This window comes from Rana temporaria, chromosome 3 (genome assembly GCF_905171775.1).
Source record: "Rana temporaria chromosome 3, aRanTem1.1, whole genome shotgun sequence".
Taxonomy (NCBI): Eukaryota; Metazoa; Chordata; class Amphibia; order Anura; family Ranidae; genus Rana; species Rana temporaria.
The window spans coordinates 138145310-138159758 of NC_053491.1; the positions used below are offsets into that span (position 1 = coordinate 138145310).

The following is a 14449-nucleotide window of genomic DNA, read 5'->3' on the forward strand; positions in this document are numbered from 1 at the left end:
CTGGCCTTGCGAAGAGATGAAAACATCCTAGTGGCAGTAAAATAAAATACTGTATAAAATATTGCTGCTGCTAATTTGTATGTGTTCATATATACAGTATATTTCTCTATTTTATTTTTAAAATTGCAGAAATTAGGCTTTGCTTGTTAACTTGTTTTTTTTTTACCACATGCTGGTGTTAAGGATTCCCCATCTAAAATGCCATATAATGCACCAGCGTCACCATGTGAATGAAGAGACACTGTCACCTTGCTCATGTAGGGTAAAGGGACAGTGTTTTTGCAAATAGTCACCCTCCGAACCCCATGTATAATCACCTTGCCTTCGCTCCCTTGCCACACTTCAGCCATCAACACTATCTGGATGCTCTCATGTGACAGTACTTGAGCCTAGAAGCCAACTGCCAGGTCTAAACACTGGCAAATGATGATTTGCCGTCTTCATCACCAGCTGCAGTGGAGGAAAGAGTGGTAAGGGAGCAGGGCTCAAGTCCTGCGGGAACGCGTGGGAACGGAGTTCCTGCACTTTTTTCACAGCGGGAACTCAGTTCCCTTTGCAGGACTAGAGCAGCCGAGCCACCCGAGCCAATCCTTCACTAATAGGCGATGCCCAGCTCGAGTCACTGTCAGGGGCAGGCGAACCTTAGTAATCCTTTATGTTACTGGCCGCTTTATGAACTTGCTTCTGTCTAAATCCCACGACAACTTGCGGCAGACCTTCGCAATGTCTCCTGGGAACAATGACAAAAGCTCCCAGGAGACATTGCGGCATCAAGGAAGTGATGGAATACCCGCACACTACCCAATGAATCCATATACAGGAAGCGGCCAGTAACAGGTACAGTGGATCGAAAAAAAAAAATGCGGTTTAGTAATTATGCATATGAGCGTATCATTTTATTTTTGGTGGGGGAGTGGATCTTGGGTGGGAGTTCCCACACTTTTTTCCCCAGGACTTGACCCCTGTAAGGGAGTGCAGGCAAGGTAAATATAAGTGGGTTGGGAAACCCCTTGGCACGGATACTGTCAATTTGCCCTATGTGGGCAAGGTGACCGTATCTAAAATTTTACTGCCCTACGTTTAGAAGAACTCATTAGCAAACACAATCTATTTCCTTTCATATAAAAACATACATATGACACATCCTTTTTTTTCTTGCAGCAATTTTGAATTACACAAAGTAAACTCAAATGTATTAATAATTAAACTCAAGCCAGTAAAATCTTATACACATGCTGCTCACACCTTGCAAAGCTGGTCATGTGTATAATTATTAAGATTACAAACATTTGTGGTTATAGTATTAATTGCATTTTAGGTGCAACATTGTGCTTTTGTAATATGAAAAAATAATTAATGTGGCATGGACTGTGGACTATGTATAGAAGAACTTTTATGTACATGGGAGAACAATGGTATGGACTTAAATTTGAGCCATCTTTTGTTTTACATAAACAGTCTTTGATTGTCTTTTGTTACATGCAATTGGTCTTTGACAGCCTTGTTACATGTAAGTCTTTGACAGTGTTTTGTAACATATGAGTAGTCTTTGAATGTTTTATGTAATATGTGAGCTGCCTTCTAAACAGAATTAATAATAGAGAACAGCAAGTGGGGTCAGCTATCCTTCTACTAAAAAAAATAGAATAAAAAAATGAAAAAAACAAACGTTATGATTAAAGAACATATTTTTCATAAGCTGGTCTCACATTCATATGCTCACTAAAAATAAGTCATTCATTTTAGGCAATATTGAAAAAAAAAATGGTGCCACAGAGATCCGATTCTGTATGACAATTTGCACATTAGTTGAGGTTGTGAATTTTACTTACCCCAAGCAACGCCTGCATCACAACTCCATCACTATGCCCATTATTTTTTTGTTTCAATATTTTTTATTGAATATTTCATTTAAAACAGAAAACAATACAAGTCGTGTAAGACATTTCGATATACATCAAATAAATACATCTGAATACTACTTTATGCTCGCTTTGTAGGAACATAAAATAAAAGCTAATCAGAAAACTAAACTGAAGAGTGTATACACCAACGAGTCAAGAAATCATCATTGTTTGTTATTACTTTTTAGGCCATATTGAACAGCGTTTGTCAAATATACGGCATTGCATAGAATTAATGACTATGAGACGTTCGAATGTGTGGTTTCTATGGACTGCTCCCATGATGTCTGTCAGGTTTATAGAAGTTTTTTTTATCAGTGTTCGTGATTCTAAAAGGATGTGGGTCACTACTGGCCTGAAGTTAGGTGGGAATTTCTCTATACCCATGTGTAAGTTTGTCAGAGCTGGTGTTGGAGGGGTTAATACCCCTGTTAAAGAGGAGATTAGTTGGAATATTTGGTTTCAAAGGCTTCTAACATTTGGGCAGTGACTATGCCCATTATTATACAACCTTGTGAACATACAGTATTACATTCATAATATATGGAAAAATATTATCACATTTTCATATTTGCTTCCAAACTGTGATTTTGGCACTGTGGCCCTTATACTGGTTTGAACATTTCTGTAATTTTCATGCTGCAATGATGCCTATAGGCTGGGTAGGTTTTAGTCCATATTAGTGGATGTGTGTAGAGAAAGCACTTTTTTTGTATTTTCTCCCCAACAGTTATGCTGCCTACAAACCATCCTTGAAATACGAACACAATTACAATCCTTCTTCACTAGTTCAGGACACATAGTGAGCAAAATACAAATAATTCCTATGAAATTTACTGAAAGCAATTCATTTTCTGGCTCCAACACATGGCTAGTTTCTGCAGAGCTGGCAGGAGTGAAAATTACATCAGATTCATATTCGTCCAAAAAACATGAAATTCACAGGAATTTTACTCAAGAATAGATCACATTGAAGATGTTGTCATAATACAATGTAACCAATTCTAAGAAGAAAATATAGTTAAAGTGATAGTAAAGTCAAAATAGTTTTTAGCTATTCCAATTATAAAACTCTTACAATCTGTTTGCTCTTTGATATATTGAAGTTTCCGTTTCCTGGTGAATGAGCTGTTCCCTGAGGACTTTCCTCAATTTTTGGATCTTTCCCCTGTGGAGCCACCTGGCCAGCTGTGGGTGGTTGTCATCCTTTTGTATAGCTTGTTCACTGATATGGTGTGGGGACACATTGGATGCATTCAGCTGCCATTCTGCTCTTGCAGGGTGTCCAATGTGTTCCTCTGCCTTTAAGAAGGAGTGGGCTCCCTCCAGGCAAACCTGCCTTTGATTCATCTACTGCTACAGTGGAACCTCGGATTGCGAGTAACGCGGTTAACGAGCGTTTCACAATACAAGCACTGTATTTAAAAAAATCATGACTCGGCTTGCAAGTGTTGTCTCACAAAACGAGCACGATTCAGGCCAAATCGGTGTGCAGTACCGCTTTTGTCCTGGGGTGGGGGGGGTGCCGAGGCCGAGCAGAGCCGAACGTCGCCGATCGCAGCCGATCTGCACCATTCGGAAATGCATGGAAATGCCCATGGACAACACCGCTGACCTTGGCAAATCTTGGGTAGGAAGTCTTTCCGAGATTTTCAGCCGTTTCCAAGGCTCTCCGGTGCCCCCCGCCTCTGGCCGGCGGCCGCATGCGGTATTGCATCCCATTGAAGTCAATTTTGTTTCCATTGACTTCAACTGCGAAACTCGTGTTGATATGCGAGTACTTTCTCAAAAAAATAGAGTTAGGACCGCAGTATACATAAGAGCCTTGACGTAGGCACTGCGGCATCCACATATGTTTGCAAATGTGAGTAATCGACCCTCTATTTTTACTGTGATTTGTTAGACAGGGACCATTTGTTTTTTTTCCACGCTAGATGGTGATGGTACTAGGAATATTTTCATTGCTTGTGATCTGGCCAGCTGTGTGTTAAAATGCAGCATGTGTCAATGCAAACACAAAATGAATATGTTTGCCAGCACACCACAGATCTTCAAGTTAAAGTGGTAGTAAACCGCTGCAGAATAAAAAACAAAACAAAAAAACACCTGTAAGACAATGGCATAATGTACTAGCAGTACTGGGACAGGTTTGTCTAGCGCCCAGGGCAAGGATGCAGAACTGTGCCCTCCTGTTAATGAATGCCGTAGAATGGATTTACTGTCCGGATCCATTCTTTGTCCCCTTGCTCTGTTGTGCCCAGGGCAGCTGTCTCTCCTGCCCACCCCTTGTCCTGGCCCTGTGTACTAGTATGCATCGCAAACTAGCACTTTATGAAAAACTTACCTCAGAACAAAGCCCTTCCAGCGGTGCCCGGTCACTGCTGAGAGGGCTGACATCATCCCTCTGCCTTTTTTCCGGGTTTGCGGGTTTCCGGCGCTGTGAGTGGCCAGAGCCAGAAAGACATCACTCCTGTGCATGCGAGCAGGAGCCCTTGGTTCTGGCAAGAAGCTCTGAAGGTCCAGCACGGTATGTAGAGCGCATGCAGGGTGAATGTCTCCTAAACGGTGCACATTTAGGAGATATTCATTTTACCTACAGGTAAGCCTTATTATAGGGAGGCATAACATAACAAAGGGGGCTTTACTACCACTTTCAATCCACTCTCTTGTTTGTGATGTGATCATGCTTTAATAAAAAAAAACTTTGGACTTAACTTCAAGATCCAAGGTGTGCTAGCAAATATATTAATTGTGGCTTTCGCGATCCAGTCTCCAGCTGGTGGTTGCTACAGCACCCAGTACCCTAGAGCTCTCTCCAGAATTGTGTGCAATGGGAATATGGATTATTACATGAAAAACACACATCCCCCTTGGCAAGTCACTCTCCTGCTCCCTCTTTGTCCCAGCTAATTGAAGGACAGTGGCTTGCACCTCAGTAAGTGCAGTTCCCAACAGGAAATTAATCAAGGCTGCCACAAAGCACCTGGAGCCAACGGCGGTAAATAGTATCCAAAGTAAGTGCTTGTATTCACATAGAGCAACTTATGTACTAGGGAATACACTATGTTCACTAGATTGCTTGTAATGTATTCTTTAAAATAAAAATAAAATAAATTAAAAACTTTTACCATTTTAATACTATTTTAGACTAAAAGAAAATACACACATATACTTTTACAAAGAGTTGTAAAGAAAACCCATCATGAGGGAAATATGGAAGCTGCCAATGCTGGCCTCTCTTTCTGAAAACGTTAGTTACTAATCTATCATGCTGGCAGTCATAGACGGGGGAAGACAGAGAAAAAAGAAAGAGTTATGATTCTGAAAAAAAGTAAACTATGCAGACTACTATTGCAAAAATGAGACGTCTCCGATCCGGACAATTGTAAAAATACACACGCAGGCTACCACCGCTCGCAAAAATATGGACATGCAAGAGTATCAAACTCCTGACACTCATAGTCATAAAATTCAGCTTTCCAGCTGAAAACAGGCTAGTAAAAAAGGATTTTGAAAACATTCATTCTGCTTTAAATAGCAATTAACGTTTACTAAATCAATCACAAAAAAATCACTCTGTCTCTTCAAATGTTGTTACATATACCCTACGGGAAAACTGGTCATGTGTACGAGGCATTAGAGGATGGTCATGTTTATTCCCCATGGTCCCACTTTATGTAGGAATTTAGCCACCCATAGTCCCTAGCTCAGGGATGGGCTAGGGACTATGGGATGTGTAGTGTGCACAGAACAGTGTTTTATGAGCTTTTGGAGGACATTACACAGAGGTAGAAAAACACAGTAATAAACGATTTATTAAAAAATAGATTACAGGGCCATCAAGTACTGGATGTATATGGGTTATTATTTTGGAGAATAAGGATATCATTTAGTATCACCTAAGGCTTCTTATTATACAGAAAAAGTCCTGGGTATCATTTAATAGCTGGAGTTTGCTGGTAAAAGCAGTGGGGGGAGCGGCAGGGAGGTGAGGGAAGAGAAACAGGGCATACTGCGCACCACCTACTTTGATAAAGTTTTAGGTACTGTGGACATGTTATAGTGACCTTTGCTTTTGTCATGACCCTGTGATGTCTGGCCTTAAATTACTGTTGTCTCTATGAATAAATTTACATTTGCTGAAAGTAAACATACAGTGGGGATCAAAAGTTTGGGCACCCCAGGTAAAAATGTGTATTAATATGCATATTGAAGCCAAGGAAAGATGGAAAAATCTCCAAAAGGCATCAAATTACAGATTAGACATTCTTATAATATGTAAAAAAAAATTAGATTTTATTTCCATCATTTACACTTTCAAAATTACATTACTTTCTGTAAAAGTTTGGGCACCCTGCAGAGTTAATATCTTGTACTGCATCCTTTGGTAAGTATCACAGCTTGTAAACGCTTTTTGTAGCCAGCCAAGAGTCTTTCAATTCTTGTTTGAGGTATCTTTGCCCATTCTTCCTTACAAAAGTCTTCCAGTTCTTGGAGATTTCTGGGCTTTCTGTCACGCACTGCTCTTTTAAGGTCTATCCATAGATTTTCAATTATGTTGAGGTCAGGAGATTGTGAAGGCCATGGCAAAACCTTCAGTTTACGCCTCTTGATGTAGTCCCCCATGGATTTTGAGGTGTGTTTAGGATCATTATCCATTTGTAGAAGCCATCCTCTCTTTAACTTCAGCTTTTTCACAGATGGCATCAAGTTACCATCCAAAATTTGCTGAAATGTTATTGAATCCATTTTTCCTTCTACTCGTGAAATGTTCCCTGTGCCACTGGCTACAATACAACCCCAAAGCATGATTGATCCACCCCCATGCTTAACAGTTGGACAGAGGTTCTTTTCATTAAATTCTGTGCCCTTTCTTCTCCAAACGTACCTTTGCTCATTCCGGCCAAAAAGTTATATTTTAACCTCATCGGTCAACAGAACTTGTTTCCAAAATGCATCAGGCTTGTCTATATGTTCATTTGCAAGGTTCAAACGCTGATTTTTTGTGGTGAGGACGTAGAAGAGGTTTTCTTCTTATGACTCTTCCATGAAGACCATATTTGTATATCTTTGTAGTGGAATAGTGTACCACAACTCCAGTGTCTGCCAGATCTTTCTGGAGGGATTGTGCAGTCAAACGTGGGTTTTGAATTGCTTTTCTTACAATCCTGCGAGCTGTTCTGTCTGATATTTTTCTTGGTCTTCCAGATCTTGCTTTAACTTCCACTGTTCCTGATGACTGTCATTTCTTAACAGAGGACATTGACATCTGAAAACGCTTTGCTATCTTCGTATAGCCTTCTCCAGCTTTGTGAGCGTCAACTATTTTCACTTTCAGTTTTCTAGACAACTGCTTAGAAGAACCCATGGTGCTGATTGTTGGGGCAAGGTCAGATGAGTCTGGGCATTTAAAACCTTTGAGATTGACATCACCTGGTCTTCCCAGACGATGATTGAGAACAATCCATGACACTGGCAGGTCTCAGCTTTGCAAAGGGGGCAGTGCATGCTATAAATTCTGCAGGGTGCCCAAACGTTTGCAGACGCCATTTTTTTGTTTTCTGTAATTTTGAAAGTGTAAATGATGGAAATAAAATCTAACTTTTTTTGACATATTATAAGAATGTCTAATCTGTAATTTGATGCCTTTTGGAGATTTTTCCATCTTTCCTTGGCTTCGTAATGCACATTAATACAAATTTTTAGGTCGCTATAGTGAAGAAAAGTATACCGCTCTATAAAACAATAAATCCCCGTTGCTTCCGTTCCAACAAACCAAAAGGGTGCTGGCTGTGCTCAATTGGCATGGGATGAAAGAAAAATCCTGGATCGCTGCACTCCTCAAAAAACGATGTCTTTATTCAAAATATGAAAAAACAACAAAAATTCATATGGAAAAAACAGCCAAAATTCATGCAGTCAAACAAGAAGTGGACTAGGAAAAAAGAGCTGACATGTTTCGCATCATGTGATGCTTACTCGTAGCTACGAGTATACATCACATGATGCGAAACATGTCAGCTCTTTTTTCCTAGTCCACTTCTTGTTTGACTGCACGAATGTTGGCTGTTTTTTCCATATGAATTTTTTTTTTTTTCATGTTTTGAATAAAGACATCGTTTTTTGAGGAGTGCGGCGATCCAGGATTTTTCTTTCATCCCAATACAAATTTTTACCTGGGGTGCCCAAACTTTCGATCCCCACTGTATATACTGTTTCAAAATGAATAAAGCAGATTCAACATAAAATAAGAAAATGGTACAAAAAAAGTGTAGCATAAGTGTAGCGCTTTTCCCATAGCCACCATTCTTTCCAAATAAAGATAAACTCCTAAAACTATGATAAAACAAAGAAAATGTGTGTACTACTGTATATTAACACATGACAAAACACATCAGTTGCAGTCATCACACACGCTAGCATGTCACTTCTGGTTACGGGGAGCAGAGAGGTGGAATGCACGCCAACCTGCTGCTCATCACACACTGTGGACATTGTGTGTAATTCAGCCTTAGGGCTTTTTCAAGAACTTTTTTTGCTCTTTGGCATTTCAATTTTAATGCGATCGGATCGGTTTTTAATATGCAGTTTTTTTAATAAATTTAATCGGAGTTACACTATGGCAGTCCATTTTTTATTTGGGTTGTGAGGATATCAGACATCAGGAGACAGGTCGCTGATACCAGGAAGTGGATCCATCGAATCTGGCCAGCGATTAGGATGGTCAGTGACTAAACGGAGCAGAAGCATCCGGGCCGAGAGAAGAAAAGACAGACACTCACCATTTGCTTATTACGCCTGCAGGGGTGACTGGATCTGGTGAGTGGGGAACCAAAAGCGGGAGCACAAAAGTCACTCTGATCTGCAATAAGTGCATACCAGCTACTGAAGATATTCACTAAAGTCACTAAAGTCACGTTACTCATTTAATTTTGGTTTCTTGGAGAATACAGAGGAACAGCATTCACTAAGATTATAGACTTAACCTTAACCTGTCATTTTCACACACTACGCTTTAACACTGCGGTCTAACAGCGGTGTAGTGGTTCATATATATAATTTTTGTATTTATACACTTGATGTTTAGGGGTACAGTTGATCTAACCTTTATAATTCACGGGTCTTCACGGAATTGTGAGACAGTTTTTATATATCAATTTACTGGAGGTATCACTGTTCACTGCAGCATAGTAGTGACCACTATCACTCACATTATAGGATTCACTTGGAAGACAGACCCTTTGGTCTCAATTAAGGAGGTTCTTTCACTATAGATAGAACTTCAGAGCATACCCCGATCACCTTAATAAACAGCTCACCCAGTGCGGGGTGGATGTATTGAGGACATAACTTTCTACACTTAACGGTGTCCTCACCGTTGGTGTGAGGCAGCACATAAGGAATTTATACCATATTTTTTTGCACAAAATACTTTTATTTTATTTTTATTGTGTTTCACTTACAACACTAAGTGGCAGGCAGCGCCACACACCCCATAACTTTATTTACTGTATATTAACACCTACCTAATGTGAACTCTTATGCCACGTACACACGATCGGATTTTGGATGTTTTTTCCGACGGAATTCTGCTCAGGCTTGGCTGGCATACACACGGTCACACAAAAGTTCTCTGAACTTTCGAACGTCAAGAACACAGTGACGTACAACACTACGATGAGCCGAGAAATTTAAGTTCAATGCTTCCGAGCATGTGTCAAATTGTTTCCAAGCATGCGCGGAACTTTGCTAGTCAGAATTGCTACAGACGATCGGATTTTCCGATAGGAATTTTTTCAGTTTGTTTCTTCGGGTTGATTACACGCCCTCGTGACTGTTTCTTCACGTTCCCCATGACTCATCTTGGCCCACATGGGCAACCTTCCTACCAGGTTATCTACCATTGTTGTACCTTACGATTTCCTTTGTTTATTGTTAAACTGCTTGCTGTTACGTGGCGGCTGCGTCCGCGAAAATGCTTATCTTCAACTTACTATTCGTGCCTTGTATCCTTTGTATTGTTTCTCTTTCATTACAATAAAAGATTGAAACAGGAATTTTTTCAGGTTCGGAAAATTTGAGAACCAGCTCTCAATCTTTTTTGGGCGAAAATTCCGACAGCAAGAGTCCGATGGAACATACAAACGGTCGGAATTTCCATTCAAAAGCTCACATCGGACTTTTGCTGTCAGAATTTCCGATCGTGTGTATGGGGCAAAAGGCTCCATGCACACTAGCATGTTTTTTCTGCTCCTCAAAGCTAAATAGTTTTATCCTTTGTGTTCATGCACACTACTTTAGGCTATTAGCTTTTTTTGAGCTTCAGAGTCTAGGAGCAGAAAAAAATGTTTTTATAGCATTTTTTTCTAGTGTTTTGTGAGCTTATAAAAAATGCTAGTTTGCATTGAGCCTAATTAGGTTTAATGACCCATCTTAAGCTCTCTTATATATAAAAACAAGTCATAAAATACAATAAAACCATTAAATCCAGCAAAGTGAGAAGGACCTGTGTTCAAAATACAATTGCTTCACTCACTAAATGTAACATCAAACTGCTATATCCCAAAAAAATTATTCACACATGAAGGGACTATAATAAATAATGATAAAAGTCCTGTGTACAAAGGAAAATGTTCCCAGTCCACCAGAAAGTGAAAACTCAAATGTAATATAAATCTTTCATAAAAATCCCAAAAACGTGAGCCACTTCCAGCCTTTGAGAGGGGCCGTGATGTCACCACACCAATCGGAACTTTCTGTGGGGTTACGAGCTTTCCCTGACAGTGGCAGAAGCAATACTCTACATTGTAAAGCTGATGTTTATGCATGTAAATGTAAGTGGATCCTTTTATTTCTCTAATAAAGTTTGAGACATATTACGCTATGAGTGCTCTCTTCTCTCTGTAAGAGCAATAACTTTTGCTGGTGAGGAGGAGGGGGAAGAACCAAATGCAGCTACTGTGGAAAGTGCCTGGAGCCTTGGTCTACATAAAGCTGTCGATGACCTTGTATATGCTGTCAGGTCCACCCAAGAAGGTAAGGGCACACCTGTAATTCATCACGATGGTGGAGTGAACACTTATGCCACGTACACACGATCTGAAAATCGGACGACAGATCGTCCGACTTTTTCCGTTTACTAGTCGCAAGTAGAAATTGAATAGGTTACTAAAGTCATAAAAATTCTCGTACGACAGAAAAAAAAATCGGAAGTGATGTCATGTGTTGTAATGTATTTGTGTTGTATTTCGGGCGACAACTGTACTGACCAAACAAAAATAGTACGATATGGTATCGTACAAGGAAAATTTTCGTGCATGTCCGATAAAATAATAACGGATGAACTGTCATGATCGGCTCACGGAATCCCTGTACCAACGATCCGATTATCGGACGATTCTTCCTCGGACGACATTTTTCGTACAATATTCGGATCGTGTGTACGTGGCATAAGGGAAGCTGGAACTTATTGAAGATTTATATTATCGTTGAATTCTCACTATCTGATGGACTGGGGGAAAATATCCTTTGTATACAGGACTTTATCATCATTTATTTAAGTTTCTTCAAATGTGCAATTTTTTATTGCTTTGCGTTTACATCTAATGAGTGGAGTAAATGTATTTTAAACAAGGGTCTTTATCACTTTTCTGGATTTATTAGTATTATTCAATCTTATGACTTGTTCTTATACAGTATATAAGATAGTTGGGTCATATTATAACCTATTTAGAGTTTATATTAGGTAGGTGTTTAATATAGTACACACACTGGGCCAGATTCAGAAAGATCAGCGCGGTCGTTCGTTTCTGAATCGGCGTAACTCCTCATTTGCATATTCGTCGCATAAAAATACGGAAGCGCCACCTAGCGGCCGGCCTGGAATTGCAGCCTAAGATCCGACGGTGTAAGTTACTTACACCTGTTGGATCTTAGGGATATCTATGCGTAACTGATTCTATGAATCAGGTGCATAGATACGACCGTCGGAACTCAGAGATACGACGGCGTATCAGGAGATACGCCGTCGTATCTCTTTCTGAATCTGGCCCACTTTTTTTTTTTTTTAAATAGTTTTGGGAGAAAATCTTTATTTGGAAAGCATGGTGGCTATGGAAAAAGTATTACACTAATTTTCAAAAAAGTTTTGAGTTAGTGATTAAACAGGGTGGGAACAGCTATAGTGAATCAATGGGATCAAAAGAATATGGAGATATATATATATTTATATTTTATAAAATAAGAAAATATTGGAGTTGACAGATATAAAATGTCTGAACATCTATAAAGTTAGTCTGGGGGAAGAGATTAATGAACTGGACATAAAAGAACAGTAAGACAGAACAAAACAGTAAAAGATAAATACAAATTAAATTGTAACGTCCAACATATGCTCTCACATCTGTTTGACGGCACATTCTATACGTGTTATACATACAACAGCAACAAAAGTAATGCAATTGAGATTTAAAACATTATTAATTTCTCCCTATAGGAAATTCTCCTTACCTCGACTGCATCTTGCAATGAGATTTTTGCGAAATTTGACCAAAGTTAAAAAAATTTCAATTTAGAATTCTGAACTGTACCACTGTGGGGACTTAAATTCGAACTTACTTTTGTGCAATTCTGAGAAGAGACAAGTCACTGACACGTAAACAGTTTGTTAAATTTAGTTCTTTTATCTTGATTCCTGAAGGGCCTTCTAGTACTTGTCTCACTCCTGTGTCACTGACCCTGCAATGAAAACCACAGACGATTAAAGCTTTATAGCAATATGGCAAGGATTCAAAGGGGAATTTGCAAACTATCTACTGTACAAATATTTACAGTTATCAGGTAGGCAATCTACTTTTTAGAGTGCTTGATACTTGAAGTTTTGTACTTAAGGGGTCTTTTGCTAATTTGTAGTTCTATACTTAACATATATTAAAGGCGATTGAAAAAACTACCCGTGTTAATAAGTTACAGACGCAACTAAAAGTGTAAGTCAACCCAAAATCTATCTATCTATGTTACTGGCAAGATCCTCAAGTAATAACTTTCCAATTTCACAAAAAAATAAAATATTTCCTTGAGAATAAAGTTGTACCAAACATTCTGATAATACAGCTTTGCTCCACATGGTTTCTAAAGGAAACATTTGGCAATGAAGCATATCTGTATGCATGACATTTTACAACGAACCAGATATTTGTCCCACTAACCCGATGGCCATGAAAACATTATTCTGCAATAGAGCCTTCCTTTTCACTGGAACATTTTTTAATACTTTGGAGTAATCATCTGCTTCCAATAAGTGCAGATTAATAACCATACATTCAACAGAGTACACAGAGAATGATAAAATTCTGCATAGACTTCTATAAATAAACACCTTTTTTTTAATAAGAGCCAAAATAACATTTTAGCGTTAACAAAGATTTCTCACAACTTTCTATTTCACATGTGTATCCAATTTTAACATATAAAAATAGTTCCCACTACTTTTCACTGACCCAGAGCCAACTCAATTTTTTGCCTCTAATGCCGCGTACACACGATCAGTCCATCCGATGAGAACGGACCGATGGACCGTTTTCATCGGTTAATCGATGAAGCTGACTGATGGTCCGTCGCGCCTACACACCATCGGTTAAAAAAACGATTGTGTCAGAACGCGGTGACGTAAAACACAACGACGTGCTGAAAAAAATGAAGTTCAATGCTTCCAAGCATGCGTCGACTTGATTCTGAGCATGCGTGGATTTTTAACCGATGGTCGTGCCTACTAACGATCGGTTTTGTTCTATCGGTTAGGAATCCATCGGTTAAATTTAAAACAAGTTGGCTTTTTTTTAACCGATGGTTAAATAACCGATGGCGCCCACACACGATCGGTTTTGACCGATGAAAACGGTCCATCAGACCATTCTCATCGGTTTAACCGATCATGTGCACGCAGCATTCGATGGAGTAGAGAAGAGTTGGAGCATTTGATCCTCCATATCCTTGCTGGGGAGATTTTCCCTGGCTTTCCTGTATCAAAAATGGGTGTTACCAGTAAACAAGCAGCTCTAGAATCTACTAACTCATCCCCACTTTCTTGAAGAAGAAAAAAAGAAATCAGGCTTTAAGGCCATATTATGCTTGCACAGTTGTTGAGTAGTTTGTCATCTTCTATATTTTTCCGTTATAGGAACATTTGGAGCATAAATATTCATAGCTGCAACAGGCCTTGTAAAAAGAAGCCTTTAGTTTGGCACCTGTCAGAAGCAACACTTTATTTTAAACCTTCAACCATATTATATTATTATAGTAAATTGCAGCTGAAAAAAATTATCTACGCCATCCAGCTGTTGTACAGAGATTTCATGCCCTAACATCTGGGACACATTTACTTTTACAGTTAAGGGTATCCCAGTCGCTGAAATTTATTGATGCAATAAAATACACCTTTCTCCACTGAAAAACACGTGTAAACACAATAAAACAGCATAGCATTTTCCAATGTATGAACCATTGGTACATTTTATTTTACCCATGTAATAAAGCAGTGCAAAGAG

General features: G+C 39.2%; 1 protein-coding gene across 1 annotated transcript in view; it reads right to left on the reverse strand.

Moving 5' to 3' along the window:
* Positions 1-14449, reverse strand: part of FBXL13 (F-box and leucine rich repeat protein 13) — a 227913-nt gene that overhangs the window by 33670 nt on the left and 179794 nt on the right. Inside the window, exon 16 of the mRNA XM_040343479.1 lies at positions 12522-12641. Within this exon, the coding sequence (XP_040199413.1) occupies positions 12522-12641 (120 nt within the window). The remainder of the gene's footprint in view (positions 1-12521; positions 12642-14449) is intronic.